Genomic DNA, 17,350 nt, shown 5'->3' with positions numbered 1-17,350 from the left:
TATCGTTACCTTGTATCTCTTGGTAAAAAGGATGAGCTCCGTCTTGTCCGCGTTGATACCGAGTCCTACCTCTTCCACCCACTCACGAATCTCCCTGAGTGTACGTTCCATTAATGGGCTGAGGGTCGATGGACATACACCCGTAATAATCCTTTAAAATCTCTTGATGAGGTTGTTGATCGCCAGATACCCCTCCATCCACAGGAGGGGCGACAAGACTCCACACTAAGGTGTGCCTCTGTGAGCCCCTTTTCCCATGGAAGCGGTGCCCCACTCCGATTGCACCCGTCTACAACTTAGGAGGTTCTTGATCCAAAGGTTGATCGCTAGGTGTATGTTAATCGCTTCTAGGCGATTTGTTATTGTGGCTGTGGCCGCTTTATTGAATGCTCCAGATATTTCCACAAATACTTCCAGTGCATACTATTTATTGTGAAGAGCGTTCTCAATGGTGGCTACTAACGAGTGTAACCCTAACGTTTAATATCACTCAGCTAGCTAACGCTTCTGTTCATACGCGTTGTGTTGTCGTGTAATTAAATCATTGGCGCCGAACATAAAAAGAACCCAAACAAAAGTGTAAAAATTTTGTTATTGTGAAAGCTTAAACAATTATACGCTCAAATATTAACACGACTGCTGCGCTGGATATTTCTAAGTTAGAAAGCATGTAAGTGATTTGAAAAGTGAGGATTTCGATAATATTGAGAAAAAGTCAATTTTAAATAAAGTAAAAATAAAACTAAAGCGAGTGAGCTAGTAAATTTTCATTTCGGTGACCATTCATGACGTAGTATTGCAATAAATCTGCTTAAAACCGAATGGACAGATATAGACTAAACAACAGAAACGACATGAACTTGGTGCGAGAACGTTAGCAAAGTTTGCTTGGGGGTTCATTGAGCTACAAGTACCTGACCAAGTACCTGACCAAACCAAAAAAACAAATATGGACGCTGAACATCTCAGAGCTATAATTGACACGGCCGTCCAAAGCGCACTCACTGTGCAGGCGCAAGAGAACACTAGGAGGGAGGACGTCCTCAAACAGGAGTTTCAGCAAGAAATAGCATTAGTAAACTCTAAAATACAAAACCCACTCCTCGCGCTACCCGAGGTGAAAGTCTATTGGGATGTAGAAATAACCGACGGGGTCCTTTGCGATGAGCCTCTCGACGCAGTGAAGTGTGTCCCTGAGTTCCACGGAACTCAGAAAACATACGTAGCATGGAGACAGGCGTCCCATGCCACAAACAAAATTTTGAAAGGGTATGACGGAAGCTCCCGAAATTACCAGGCCATACTCATAATCCGGATTAATGGACACGCTGAATCAAGGCGGAATGCCGATTCTGCAGCTATGATGAGGTTGAAAAGAAACTTACTTTTTTGACCAACAAGGCCCACATGACCTACGACATTAGCTTGGCACAGGGCATATGCGAAAAGTTCAGAGGCGACCCACTCCGTGTATTCATCTCTGGGCTGAAGCGGAAATTGACGGACGTACTGTTCTCCGCTCACCCCCCGAGTTGGAGGCAAACCACGAAAGATATGCTTTCGCAACAAGCTATGCTAGGGGTGTGGAAGAAAGGGGACGCTCTGACCAACGGCAACACGGCCGTCAGAATTAGTAATCCCAAGGCACGAACCAGTCCAACCAGAACCACCAGGGTAAAAATCCCCATTACAAAAAGCTCAAGTAGCACAGGAAGCGGTAGCCGAAATAGACGACGGCAACGACTTTGACATAGATAGCGACAACGCCAATTTTTTAGGGAAAGGTCCCTGCTGCCGTTCATTTGGCGCAGAATAGCAGGGATAGACATGTCTTTCCTAATCGACACGGGTTCGGCCAAAAATTATATCAGACCAAACGAACGGCTAAAGAACGTTACCCCTGTCGAATCCCTTTTCGCCGTGCACTCCATTCATGGCTCAAACAACATCACGCAGAAATGCAAGGTACCCATGTTTCGTCACGACACCTTCTTCTTCCTATTAGATTCCATGACTACATTCGATGGGATCATAGGACTTGACCTACTAAAACAAGTAGGGGCAGTATTATGTCTTGATGAAGGCACAATAAAAATAGGTGCAACTTCGGAGGCGCTGCAGTACCTCAAATGTACTAACGTCAACCACACTAAAAACGAAGATATACAAGCACCAACTGCGGTAAAAGCAGATTTCCTAAAAATGCTTGACCGCTACCAAAAGGCTTTCGCAGACTTTAACGAGTCGCTGCCTTATAACACAGCCGTAGTGGCTACAATCCGTACGACCGACGAAAACGCGGTCTACTCAAAGCTGTACCCATATCCCAAAGGTGTCCAAGATTTCGTAACTTCAGAGGTCAACGATCTCTTACGAAATGGCATCATCAGGAAGTCCAGATCGCCATACAACAATCCGGTATGGGTAGTGGACCAAAAGGGGACAGACGAGACGGGCAATAGGAGGAAACGCCTAGTAATCGGTTTCAGGAAACTGAATCTAAAAACCATCTCCGACACATACCCCATGCCGAGCATCACCATGATACTGGCAAACTTAGGTAAAGCAAAGTACTTCACCACTCTCGATCTCAAATCAGGATACCACCAGATCACTCTGGCAGAATCTGATCGTGAGAAAACGGCAATCTCATTTAGCGGGGGGAAGTACGAATTTTGTCGACTCCCCTTCGGTTTAAAAAATGCCGGAGGTATTTTCCAGCGCACGATCGATGACGTTCTACGGGAACAAATCGATAAGTCGTGCTACGTGTACGTTGACGATGTCATCGTCTTCTCCGAAAACGAGGCAGATCACGTCAAACACGTTGGTTGGGTATTAAAAAACCTTCATAGTGCAAACATGAGGGTGGCCCGCGAAAAGTCACAATTTTTTAAAGAGAGCGTCGAGTACCTCGGCTTTATCGTAACTAAACACCGCGCAAAAACGGACCCTGAAAAGGTGAAAGCCATTCAGCACTACGTTGAGCCTAAAACGGTACTTAGCGTCAGATCATTCATGGGTCTAGCCAGCTATTACCATTGTTTTATTAAGGATTTCGCAGCAATCGCGAAACCAATCTCCGACATTCTTAAAGGAGAAAACGGATCCGTCAGCAAGGTCAGATCAAAAAAGATCCAGGTACAGTTTAATGAGGCCCAACGCAACGCGTTTGAAAAGTTAAAAAACATTCTAGCTTCGGAGGACGTTACCCTCATGTACCCTGACCACCAAAAGCCATTAAAACCTGACCACAGACGCCTCGGCTTATGGCATCGGAGCCGTTCTGTTCCAGAACGGCCGCCCAATAACAATGATATCTCGATCGTTGAAAGATAGAGAAGCAAATTACGCTCCTAACGAGCGAGAACTGCTAGCTATCGTCTGAGCCTTAGCCACTGCGGCATTTCCTTTGCGGTGCGAAAAATATTAACATATTTACCGACCATCAGCCGCTCACGTTCTCAGTATCTGACAGCAACCCAAATGCCAAAATCATACGCTGGAAAGACAAAACAGGGGCCAAGCTCTTTTACAAACCAGGCAAAGAAAACCACGTGGCCGATGCTCTATCGCGCCAAAACGTTGACGCCCCACAAAACAACCACCAGTAGCCGGAGTCCGATGCGGCCACGATCCACAGTGAGTTGTCCCTGACCTACACAATCGACACGACTGACAAACCGTTGAATTGCTTCCGTAACCTTCCACCGACAAAGAAACCTTAGTGGAGACAGTCAAGTCTGTCATCAATCGAGGCGTAATAAATGCAATTCACTGCAGCCTGCCAGCACTGGTCAAAACCCAACACGGGGTGATAAAAGCCTTCCCAGCCACAAAATTCTGGCACTGCAAGATCCTCGTGGCTGACGTATTCAACGCTAGTGACAGAAGAGAAATAATCACCAAAGAGCATAACAGAGCCCACAGGGCAGCGCAGGGCAGCGCAGGAAAATGTCAAACAAATAATGACAGAATATTATTTCCCCAAAATGTCTACATTATCCAACGAGGTGGTCCTAAATTGTAAAGTTTGCGAAAGAGCAAAGTACGATAGGCACCCAAAAAACCAAAAGCTCGGCCAAACGCCGATTCCCTCACAGGCCGGAGAGTCACACACAGACAAAAAATTCTTCCTCACCAGCATAGACAAACTATCCAAGTTCGCAATGGTGCAATCCATTGCATCCAGGACAATAGAGGACCTACGACCCTCTCTACTGATACGACAACGCAAGTCTATTGCGATAATGAGCCTGTCGAATATAACAGCTCCATTCATTCGGTAACTGAGCAAAGGCCCAAGGATGTCGTAACCCCTGCTTCGCCGGAATGCATCCAGGGCATTATAAAAAAGATAGAAGAAGCCCAGGTCGAGCAAAATGCCAGAATAAATAAAAACCGACAGAACAGGGTATTCGAAGTAAGCGAAGGAGTCCTAGTAAGAACCAGCCGCAGGCTAGGAAACAAACTTTCGCCCCTTTGTGATGAAAGAACGGTTGAAGCGGACTTGGGGACAACGGTCCTCATCAAGGGGAGGGTGGTCCACAAGGACAATCTCTGTCGGTAATGTCTAATTTTAATCCCTTCTTCCTTATAACATTTTAGGCCTATAATACTGACACTTTCACTCTTGACCACGACGACGGCACGGGTAACGGACTACACGCCCTCGAACTATATTCCCATCATGGACAGTAAGGGTACTTACGACACTCGACTAACCTCACCGACTACAGATCCATGACCGACGAGACAATGAAGTTGACAGTCTTGTTTCCACAATCCCACATGAGGAAGTTGTTGGAGATAGACACGGGACACGTACAAGACATGCCAACTGCCCTCGACATTCACCATAGAAGGGTAAGAAGCCTTGACTTCCTGGGGAAAGCTCTTAAGGCTGTAGCGGGTACGCCAGACGCAAACGACCTTAGGAATATAGAACGAATACAGACGCAGCTAGTCACTGCAAAAAATAGACTAATCAACATTAACACCAGGACGCAAGAAAAAATTAGCCAGCTCACGGACACAGTAAATAAAATACTGAAGACCGCAAAAGACCAGCAGGTGGACACGGGTCACCTGTTCGAGACTCTCACTACGCGCAATAGAATGCTAATAACCGAATTGGGGGCTCTCATGCTCACCTTAACTCTTGAAAAGGTTAACGTAATTTATCCAGAGATTATAGACCACACTAATATCGAATCAATTCTCACTGATCAAGATACAGGGACCTCTACTACAGACTTAATGAAAGTGTCTAATATTAAGATGGATCGTAAAGAAAACATCATAAATTGTAGAATCCGATTCCCCATTGTAAGCATGCTATCAGGAAAATCACCATCTACCCAGTCGCGCACAACGGGCTGGTACTCCAGCTACAAGACAACCTGGTAGCCGAATGCAACGGGAAGGTCATGGCCGCGACGAATTGCACCCAAACAGCGACAGCCACATTCTGCAGGGTGCATGTCATAATGCCCAGGGGTGTTAAGACCCGAGGGCCTTATGACACAAAATTTAGTGTCTTAACGCCCGTGGGCGTTATGACAAGTACCCCATACTGCAAGGGGTCAGAGAACGTTACCAGTGCGCCAGCTCTCCATTCAGGGGACATCGCTCACTGTCAGACGCAACCAAGCCACCTCGACCCTGTCACTGTGTGTTTGACGACTGTGCTCCCATAAGGGTCCATGGAACAAACCTCATCACATTCCGTTCATTTGCCACCGTCGACAACGCTCGATTCCTAAACCGAAACAGCATTCGGAATCGAACCCCCACCGTCTAAACATCAGCGGCCACGACACAACACTTAGCCTACCCTATTCACCGGCTGAGCGCAGAGAATCTGAACTTTATCAATGAAGTCAGAGACAGCTACCACCTCAACGATATCACTCGGCCTAGTAGTAGTGGTATGCGCCTTGGGCTCGGGAGCATACTACTTCGCAAGAAGACGTCGCAACGCTCTACAAGTCTCCGAAATAGTCCAGAACTATGACGGGACCGAGGGCGGTCGATCTTGAGAGGGGGAGTAGTTAACAACCGACACTGGACGTGTGCTGATCTAGCATATTAGCGAGGTCTACGATCAGAGTCACAGGTGCGACGGATGTGTCGCAACAATGTTGGCAGCAGCTGCAGCAATTCAACACCACCCAAAAGGCGAAGGCCAGCAGTTCCCACGGGTGCCGAACAGTTGCCAGCGACGTTGGAGCTCTTGGAACGGCGGCGACGATTCTGCAGTGACGGCAGCGCCGCGGCAGCACTGTCCGCGAAGCCGTCTGCAATCATAGCTTTTAATTTTATTAATGATCAGTCTTAAGTTTGAATTTAAATAAAGCGCAGCGTATCGCTCGCCCTTGATCAATTAATTCTCTCTCTACCGAGTTCGATAACAATTATAACCCTAACGTTTAATATTACTCAGCTAGCTAACGCTTCTGAGTAATTGTTAACTAAACATAATCAATAAATATACTTAATTACATCAATGACAGTACTGTGGCACCACACTGCCCACCCCAGTATGAGGAAAATACAAATCCAATCAAAATTCTGGACAGTTCACACAAAATACTCTGACTACGACTGCCAGTCTCCGTGCCACAATAAATAATAATAATTGCCAGTCAAACAAGAGCTTTGTCTTCCACTGCACTATGATCCAGAAGTCGTTTTTTTGTCATAAAGTCTAGTTGTAAAGCTAGAGCCTTGAAACTTTTCACAATTATTTTGAGTATTTTTATCATTTTTCGTTTTTTTTTTAGATTCGACCACGCCATCACCCCCCTTCCCCAGCATGCTATAGCCAGCAACTCAGTTTTTTTTAGCACAGAGCTCCAAATTAACGCTAGCGCTTTCAAATTTTGTACATATACTTGTATACTTGTACTTGTACTTGCAGCACACCTCCCCTCACCACCCTCCAGAAATCGTATTTTTTTCATAAAGTCGGAAAATTAAATTACATACGTCAAATTTATTACATTTTGTTGTTAAATCATTATATTTAATATTTTATTTAAAGTTTGTTATATTTATTTTTTATCTATGGAAATTTATTATACATTAATTTGTGTTTTTAATTTTAATTTCTTCTTCTTCTAGTTATATTTCGTACATATCAGAATCAGATTGCGAGTCGTTTTCGTATTCACATGAATCTTTGTTTTCTGTAGACGGCAACTCCAGAAGACTTAATACTTCTTTGGAAACATGCTTTTTCTTGTTTTTCCTTTCCTTTTCATAGTATTTACCGGACTATTTTTCCTTGAATGTGATAATCTGTATTTTTTTTACATTTTATTCCGTCTTCTAAATCTGCGGTGTTCTATTTGTCCGGGTGTTCCGATGAAAGGTGTCTGTAATTTTTATGGGTATATCAGAAGTTACAAATAAAGAATTATCTTAATATTGACTATCAGATATTTCAGTTAAAAAATTCTGCTTGTAATACTATGACCCGTTGAACCATCAAATCCATAGCTACAAAATTAATTTGATTTCAGAAGCATCTGGGAACTGCTTGAAACCATCGGATTGAAATTTAATTATACGATGTGCTGTATGATCGAAAAGATTTTGTACTGGCACTCGAGCATTAGCAATTTAGCTTCCATTACTTGATTATAGCTAGGATAAATGTCGCAGTTATGACTTTTATTTAAAAGCCTAGTGTTTGTATACTGCTGCTTGTTGAGTGAATTTTCCAGGAGGTAAGCTAAAGCTTTATCTGGTGTAAGTGGAATGGTCTTTTGCAATTGAAGATGGTTTCTCGATTCAGTCGGGTATTCAGGTGTTCTAATCGTTTTTGTCAGAACAAAAGCCACGTCGGTCCTGCGTTCTTTCTGAGCAGAAACTGCCGCAGCGAGGTCATACATTCATGATGAATCTTCTTCTTCGTGCAATTATTATTATCATTTGCAGAATCAGGTGCCAGTTTTCTTTTTAATCTTGTCCCTACATTTCTATAATGTAATGCTGGACGTCCCATTATCTTTGGTGTCTTACAATTTTCATCACCAATAATTGTTATTTTAGAAGTCGTTCCATCATTTTGTTGCACTTCAGAAGGGTTCTTTTAATGGAGGATTCAAAATTACTATACACGATACTCAAAATGAGTGAAAAGTGGATGTGTGTAACGTCCAGAAGGAATCGTTTCCAACCCCATAAAGTATACATATTCTTGATCAGCATCAATAGCCGAGTCGATTGAACCCTGTCTGTCTGTCCGTCTGTCCGCCCCTATAGGCGCCTAGTGCTCAAAGACTATAGGAGCTAGAGCGCCATTTTATATCCGGACTTCTGTGTTATGTCACTGTTATAAGTATATTTCAAAGCTTCGCCCCGCCCACTTCCACTCCCACAAAGGGCGAAAATCTGTGGCATCCACCATTTTAAAGATACGAGAAAAACACAGAATCGTAGAGGATGACTATATCTTCTGGAGTGCAAAATCTGAACCAGATCGTATAATTATTATAGCCAGAATCAAGAAAACAATTTCATTTTTTATCGCTCTGTCTCTTTCTCTAACACACAGGTTTCATGGTCGGCTTTGCCTATTGCAAAATGTGAGTTCCAAGATCTCAGAGACTAAAAGAGCTAGATCAACCAAATTTGGTATCCACACTCCTGTGATATAAGACCTTGACAAGTTTCTTCAAAAATTTCGCCACACCCCCTTCCCCCCGCAAAGGACGAAAATCTGGGGCATCCACAAATTTCAGAGACTATTAAGGCTAGAGTAACCAAATTTGGTATCCACACTCCTGTTAGATCTCACTATAAAACGTATACTTCAAAGTATCGCACCACCCCTTCCGCCCCCACAAAGGATGAAAATCTGTGGCATCCACAATATTGAAGATTCGACAAAACTAAAAACGCACAGCCATAGAGAATGACCATATCTATCACATCGCTGAATCTGGATCAGATCGGATCATTTGTATAGCCAAAAGGAGCAAATAAATTTGCAGAGGCTACGCAGCGCCCGACGAAACGCTCACCCTATTTTTTTGTCTCTCTCGCACGCACTCTTTGTCGTGTCGTTTAATACTAGCGGCGAATGCCGGAGGAGAGCCATACTGACTTAGTATCGGGTATAAATGTAGAGTTGCGTTTGCCGCAGCAACTCACAACGGGGAACGTTTTTTTTTTAAATTAATAAAATTAAATTAAAATTAAATTAAAAATTAATTAAAATTAAAACTAATATAAATTAAATTTTTAAAAATGTATTTCTCTTTTTTTTTATTTTCCAAATGGTTGTTATTGATTTTACTGATAATCCAATGTGAGAAAGACTTTTTTGTCGATTGCTGTTTCGCCAAATGTGGTTGAAAAAACTCGAACTTTCCTGAATATTAACAAATTTAAAGAAAAGGTGCCAAAACGGGCCAAACATGTTACTTTCCAGTCAATTACAACATTTGTAGGTACAAGCTCACGTAGTTAGTTTTTCTCAGCAGAACAAAGTTCATTAGCTATATTCTACGAAACACAGGGGACGCAGCTAAATTTTCTACAAAAATACACATAAATTGGACATTAAACAAAACTTGAATCTTAGGAATACACATCAGATACTACATACCTTTATCTTCATTTTTCATTTTTTTGAGCAAATCTACTCGAGCGTCACTTAAAAATGTAAACAAGTAATTTGGCGCCAATTTTTGTATCACAATAAGCTGATCGATTGCTCACTTTCAAAAGCTCGAAATAAGCTTTAGGGAAGCTTAATAATAATTTTTTTAATTTTTAACATCTATGATGAGTTTACTTTGAGAATTTGTAAGAAAAAACTAATCCATTCAAATCAAAATTTCGACTTTATGCCAAAAAAAAACAAATTCTGGACCATAGTGGAGTGGAAGAAATCATGGCATCCATTGCGTTGATAAACCAAATATTCAAAGAAAATGTTTTTTATTTGCTTAGTTGAAATGCATACAGCATCATGAATTTTAAGATATTTCTTTACGAATCATTTTTTTTCCTAACGTCCAAAAACCATTCCATAGATTCGCTTCTAGCTCTTTCTTAAGCCGGTTGTGACTTTGTTGTGATATATCATCGCATCTCTTTAATTTGATTCTACTTTGTGTTAATCACCAGTGTTTTGTTTGTAAACAAGTGTTTAATATAAATTCAATATTCGCAACGTAACGCATCGGACTCGTGCAGGCTGCTGGCTGTGCGACAATTTTGCCCACATAAAATGTGCTGGTGGCGGAAATTTTGGCCAGCTGAATGATCTGATCTCGAAACGCATGGGCCTGTCTTGGTCATGTCTGGCTTGTCGGGAGATTGAGGCCGAAATGCGCACATTTATGAGACAGAATCGAACTGGGTTTCTGGATGTCCGAAAACAATTTTTGGCTCTCAACGAGAAATTTTCTTGCCCTTGAATCACAGTTTCTTGGGCTCAAACTCTTGAGCGAATCGCCTAGACGGAAAATTCCGCATAATGATACCAATCTCTTGCAACCTAATCCGATTGGTACCCACCTGCCTCATGGCTCGCCGTTATCTGTAAATCCGCCAACGGTGGCTTTATTTACTTACTTACTTACTTACACCACCTCTCAGCAATTAATACTGTCGTATCTGCATTAGGGTGCAATGATCGAATTTATTGTCATGGGGGACTTTAACCTCCCATTTCTTTCTTAGCTGCCTTGTGATGACGCTAACCTGTTGTTTCCCAATTGCCATAATGACTTTATCAATGGGCTAACGGATATTTCCTTTGTCCAAATTAATGCCGTTAAAAACATTAGGGACAGACTTCTTGACCTCGTTTTTGTTAACGATGCTTCTCTTGCTACGGTATCTAGAGCAAGCCCAATATCACTCCCTGAAGATCCTTACCATCCAACTTTGTCGATATCCCTGGAGTGTACACAATCTGGAGGTGCTGACAGTTCCAAGGCTCCTTGTCACATAAAGTGTTTTCGCAAAACAAACTTTATCGATTTAGATCTACATCTCTCGTGTTGATTGGTCGTTTCTTTATTCATTACCGAACATAGATGCAACTGTTAGCTCGTTTTATAGCTCTATTTACTCCTCCCTAAATACATTTGTTCCAGATATCACTGTACCCGTATCGTCCAAGCCTCCCTGGTTCTCTAAGTATTTTTCATACTTAAAAAACAATAAATCCCGGCTCTATAAAAAGTACCAGAAGTCGGGCTCCACGTCGGCCTTAGCTCTATACTCCTCCGCTCGCTCTCTGTTCCTTGCCGTTGATAGTCAGTGTTATAATCATTACCTTTCACAATGAAGTAGTAACTTTCGTAGTGATCCTAAAAAATGCTTTTCCTCCGTCCCTTCATTACCATAACAAAACAGAAGCTTCTGCTGATGGTATTGCAAATTTATTCGCTACCTTTTTCAAAACAACGTACTCGTCTCAAATTTACAACGCATCCACTCCGTATCCGTACCAGCTACCTCAAGCTAACAGCATTTTTCTGCCCTTTTTCGAGGAAAGCGTTGTGTTCAGTTGCAGAAGTATGCTTAAGTAATAGCTTATAAGACCCGTCGGCATAACACAGTGACACCGCGACACAGTGTTTCATTTAACATGTAATATAATACCTCACGACAACACACTAGCCACTGCAGTGAGTTCTGCTGACAACACACTAGCCACTGCAGTGAGTTCTGCTGACAATGCACTCTCTCCGCCACTGCAGTGAGTTCTGCTGACAATGCACTCTCTCCGCAGAGTGCGAAGACAGCGGAGGCAGTTGCTGACCAATAAAATGTCGCAATTGCCCACCAGACACTAAAATTATCCATAATACACAAAACATATATTTTACAGACTCAGCACTTTTGTACCTTTTATTACCTATAAATAAGAATCATTTTTGTCAATAAAATCAGTATCAGAAACAGTACCATAATTGCCTGTCACTCATCTTCCATCGCAATCATCAGAGGCTGTCGCCGTGTCTTCAGACCCTCCCTTGCGCACCGTAGGATACCCACTCCGCAGTCCAACTGGTTCAAGTTCTAGTTGCGACGACCAAACTGTAGACGGTTTATGTACCGTATGCAACCCAGCTTCCTACACACACACACACATTAACATTTGGTGACCCCGACGTGATCAGTGACACCACGGAGATTGATGAGCCACCCACACAGCGAACAACAAAATTGTCACCTACACTAACATCAACGTTAGTGGTGCTGTTGCTCATGCTTCCATTAGCATTGTCACAGTCAATAAATGTGACACAATTCGCAAACAAGCCTGGAATATTTTATGAAAAACTTGGAACATCAAGAATAGCAACGTCTGAGTGGACCATAATCGTATACTATGACTTGGACCCATATTGGAAGGATATGCAACTAATGTCTGCCGGAATTTCAGAGTTACGATACATGTGCCCTGAACTAAAAAATGTTCCGGCATGCAACTCCATAGTTCAACACTTTCAACATGTGTATAACGAGCTACAAGCAGGAAGCGTTTTAATGAAAAACTCTCGAAAACGCAGATCGCCGCTGGACATCATAGGAAATGTAGCAAGCAGCCTGTTTGGTGTTCTCGACGCAAAATACGCAGAAGAGATGACTCAAGTGATTGAGAAAGTGAAAACCAATGAAGACTTTCTACTACATCTGCTCCAAAACCAAACATCAATTGTCGACGCGACAATAAACGTAGTCAGAAAGGACAAATTAACAACTGATAATCGCCTAAAAACTTTGGAACAGCATTTGGCTACTATCAACCGAGAAAGAGGGTCGTATCACAGCGATCATCTGACTCAAGCGTACTTAGGACTAATAGCACAATTAACGCTGCTCACAACAACTCTCCAACGAATGCAGTCCGACATATCTGATGTCCCAATCGGTATTCATCATCGGAGAATAAGCCCCACTCTGGTGTCGCCCGAGCAACTAATAGACCAACTAGACCAGATACGGGATCATTTGCCACAAGATCAAATGCTGCCGGTCACAACGAAGGAGGTGATTCAACTATACAGAATCATGCGAGCCGAAGGAACCCCTACTGCAAAGCACGTCATCTTCAAGCTGACGCTACCGCTGGTCTCAACAGCTCAGCTCGAAGTCTTCAGCATCATCCCAATTCCGTTTTGGGATTCAACAAGCTGGAGTCTATTTGACCTCAGGACCACCATAGTAACAGTTAACATCCACCGAGACCAGTTCATGGGCACTACCCAAGAGGAATTCCGACGTTGTCTTAAAGTACACAACGAGGAGTTCATCTGCTTTGACCACCAGACGATCTTCAATGTGGACAATCGCTGTGAGTTTCAACTGTTTAACAATAAAACAGAAACACTGTGTCAGGTAACACACACAAAGGCTGACACGGTGTGGCTAAAAACTCAGCATCCAAATAAATGGATCTTCGCAACGCATTCTACAACTAAACTTCAAGCAGTATGCAACGGAGTTCCGTCAACCATAACACTGGAAGGAACTGGGCTACTCTCCATGGCCCCTGGTTGCACTGCTCGCAATCCTAAAGTAAGCATCAGTACCTTCAGCACCACAATCAGCGAAGTAAAATCGACTTACACTCGATTTGGTGACGTGAACCCACCGGAGACATCACCCTCGCCACCAATGTGGCAACTGAAGAACCAGACATCAGACTTCCTTCAAGAGCTTGGTGATCTACGCCAGCAACTATCAGCCATCAATCAGCACGAGCTGCCACACCATCTCACCACCGTGCAGCACCATCAACTCGTTGCTTATGCAGCCCTAGCAATATCAATTCTACTGATCATTGCCTTCATTTTCCGGAAGAAGTATCAACTATGGAAACCAAGGCCATCAAATCCCGATCCAGCCATGTCATCACCCCCTATACCCCTTGCACGCCGGTTTACCGTCGACTTGAACGATGGTTGAACACAGTTTCAACGGCCGGGAGAATGTTCAGTTGCAGAAGTATGCTTAAGTAATAGCTTATAAGACCCGTCGGCATAACACAGTGACACCGCGACACAGTGTTCCATTTAACATGCAATATAATACCTCACGACAACACACTAGCCACTGCAGTGAGTTCTGCTGACAACACACTAGCCACTGCAGTGAGTTCTGCTGACAATGCACTCTCTCCGCCACTGCAGTGAGTTCTGCTGACAATGCACTCTCTCCGCAGAGTGCGAAGACAGCGGAGGCAGTTGCTGACCAATAAAATGTCGCAATTGCCCACCAGACACTAAAATTATCCATAATACACAAAACATATATTTTACAGACTCAGCACTTTTGTACCTTTTATTACCTATAAATAAGAATCATTTTTGTCAATAAAATCAGTATCAGAAACAGTACCATAACTGCCTGTCACTCATCTTCCATCGCAATCATCAGAGGCTGCCGCCGTGTCTTCAGACCCTCCCTTGCGCACCGTAGGATACCCACTCCGCAGTCCAACTGGTTCAAGTTCTAGTTGCGACGTCCAAACTGTAGACGGTTTATGTACCGTATGCAACCCAGCTTCCTACACACACACACACATTAACACGTTGTTCTGGAAGGTTTGTCATCTATGGACATATCGTTTTCTGCGGGTCCAGATAAGGTACCAAGTTGGATTTTAAAACACTGTGCCCAGTCCCTTTGCAAAGCCTTGACCTTTCTCTTCAACCTCTCCTTGGAACAGCCTTGTCTCCCAGTAATTTGGAATGAGTCCTACATCATTCCGCTTCACAAAAAAGGTTCAAGATCAAACATTGAAAACTATCGTGGTATCGCAAAGCTTTCCGCCATCCCGAAGCTTCTTGAGCTCCTGGTCACCCGGCAACTGCAACATCTTTGTTGCAGCTTGATATCTCCGTCGCAACACGGTTTTTTCAGACATCGTTCAACATCGACTAACCTTCTTGAGTTTTCTAACCTAATCCACCGTGGTTTTCAAATTGGTTTGCAGACGGATGTAGTTTTTACGGACTTCAGCAAGGCATTCGATTCTGTGAACCATGCTCTGCTTATTCACAAGCTCTCTTTATTAGGGTTCCCAACGAATCTTCTAGATTGGATTTTGTCCTATCTCTCTAACCGTACTCAACGTGTTTTGTTTTCTAACGTGTTGTCAAATACTGTAAATGTTACTTCAGGTGTGCCACAGGGAAGTCATCTGGGCCCGCTTCTGTTCATTTTATTTGTGAATGACCTTCCTCAAGTTATAACATACTCTACTACACTAATGTATGCTGATGATGTCAAAATCTGTCTTTCTTACTCTGATTGGTATTTGCACACACGCCTTCAACTTGATCTAAGTGAACTACTATTGTGGTGTTCAACTAATCTTCTTTTTCTGAACCTTTCCAAATGCAAACTTATGACATTTTACCGTCGCGCTCCTTATTTTGTCCCATATGTTCTAGGAAATCATTTCCTTGAGCGAATTTCGAGTTCAAATGACCTCGGAGTCCTTTTTGATCATAAGATGTGTTTTAACACCCATATAGCTGCAACTGTAAATAAAGCTAAGGGTGTTTTAGCGTTCATCAAGCGTTGGTCCAAGGAGTTTGACGACCCGTACGTTACGAAACAACTGTACATCTCGTTAGTACGTCCTATATTGTTCTTGTGTGTGGAGCCCGCAGTATAAAGAGCAGCAGGTTGTTATTGAATCCGTGCAAAAGCAATTTTTATTTTTTGCCCTTCGGAACTTTAACTGGGACTCGGGTAGAATCTTGCCACCCTACCGGTCTAGGCTAAATCTTATTGACCTGCCGTCGTTGCACCATCGCAGAATATGCAATGGCGTAATGTTCGTGCACAAGCTCCTTCTCGGGACTGTTGACTCCCAAACTCTCTTGGGTCAGATTGACTTGGCCGTTCCATCTAGACCTACCCGTACTTTTAGGCCTATCCGTCTACCCATAAGTAGGTCTAATTATGCTGATCATGAACCTTTTAGGGTTTTATGCCATAATTATAACTCCCTCTGCCAAACCCTATCCCCTGAACTGTCTCTTAAACTAATTGCATGCAATATTTATAGTCACTTAAATTTAGCTAACTTTTAACTTCTCTTTTTCCGCCTTTAGTAACTAAGTACCATTATTAACAGATAATTTGTTAATTTAATAAATAAATAAATAAATAAATAAATAGATTTCATCAACTTTTAATATTGATAGCCTCATTCTGTGGACCACTAGATGATCGTCTTGGCAGGTCATAAGACTTAAGAATTAAGAATTAAGCAGCAAAAAATTGCATGGCTTTGATAATTATGAGTTTAAGTCAAAGGCGTATTGTCTGCCAAAAACAAATACTTTTCATAACTTTACATAATTTTAAGACTATTGTTTTGTATTTGTTACATGAATAAAAGCAATTTGAACATCTACAACACACATATTTACTAATGCTATACATTTTTTATCTTTTACAGAAAATTCCTATCAGGCCTACACAGAAACAAACTACTCAATATCAGTTTAGATGTTCGTTTACTAAAATTGTTTCAGAAATAAAGCCCTACTGTTAGACATACACAATTTTTTGTAACTTTAAATCTGACTCAGATATTATTGAACTTGTTACGAATGATAGCTTTATAAGAAAGGTTTATATATGTACATCAAAGTTCAATTAAGTGGTCCGAATAATTACCATAAACATAATAATTTTTCTATGATAATAAATACATTTGTATGTAGTAAAATGTATATATATATAAAAACTATTGTACTTTTAACAATTTTTTTACTCTAAATATAAAAAAAATATTCACACTATTTAGTTCCAAAAGTTCTTTAATTATTGTTTGTAGGAGGGCGGATCACCGGAGCTGGTAACCAGCGACGAGTGGGAAAATATCCAAAAGAAAAGATTCAAGTTGTTGTTGCTCCAAGAAAAGAAAATGATTCAGTGTATTTTCGTATTTATGATAATTGTGTATGAATATGTGCACGACGCGACAGGTTGAAACGAGGGTGGAAACGTAACTGATTCTAACATATGTAGGCCGTCTAACCCGGGAATTGTAGTGACCAATATCGGTGCGTGAGTGAACTGTATAGGTATAAAAACACAAGCCCGGCGATTTGATGTAACTCTTTTTTATTAGCTGCGCGTCCGTCTCTCGCAATCGCCATTTACAAAGTGCACTTACTCTATTATCGATGTTTCTTATCCGATATCTCACTATTGGTATTTCCCGCCGAGTGTATCGATGGTGCGGTAAATACCAATGCGCGCTGTATGCTATTTTAAATACTAGTTGAATGCCTCACTATTTATTACCTTGCTACACATATATGCTCAGACAACGGTGAGCGACGTGCGT

The 17,350-nt window shown here is 42.2% G+C and overlaps 1 protein-coding gene across 2 annotated transcripts in view; it reads left to right on the top strand.

Annotated features, from left to right (window-relative positions):
• LOC113566534 (ran-binding protein 16-like) overlaps positions 1–16,697 on the top strand; it is a 180,625-nt gene extending 163,928 nt beyond the window's left edge. Inside the window, exon 4 of one of the 2 annotated variants that reach the window (XM_026992561.1) lies at positions 16,454–16,697. In XM_026992561.1, the coding sequence (XP_026848362.1) occupies positions 16,454–16,503 (50 nt within the window). In that variant the 3' untranslated portion in view covers positions 16,504–16,697. Of the gene's footprint in view, positions 1–6,785; positions 6,862–16,453 lie in introns of those variants that run through there. The other variant, XM_026992562.1, reaches the window with a different exon arrangement.
• The last annotated feature ends 653 nt before the right edge of the window (positions 16,698–17,350 follow it).

This window comes from Drosophila persimilis, unplaced genomic scaffold (assembly GCF_003286085.1).
Source record: "Drosophila persimilis strain 14011-0111.01,24,50 unplaced genomic scaffold, DperRS2 tig00000746-arrow-arrow-pilon, whole genome shotgun sequence".
NCBI lineage: Eukaryota > Metazoa > Arthropoda > Insecta > Diptera > Drosophilidae > Drosophila > Drosophila persimilis.
Note: the sequence above shows the minus strand (reverse complement) of the source record. Positions and strands in the feature narration are given on the sequence as shown.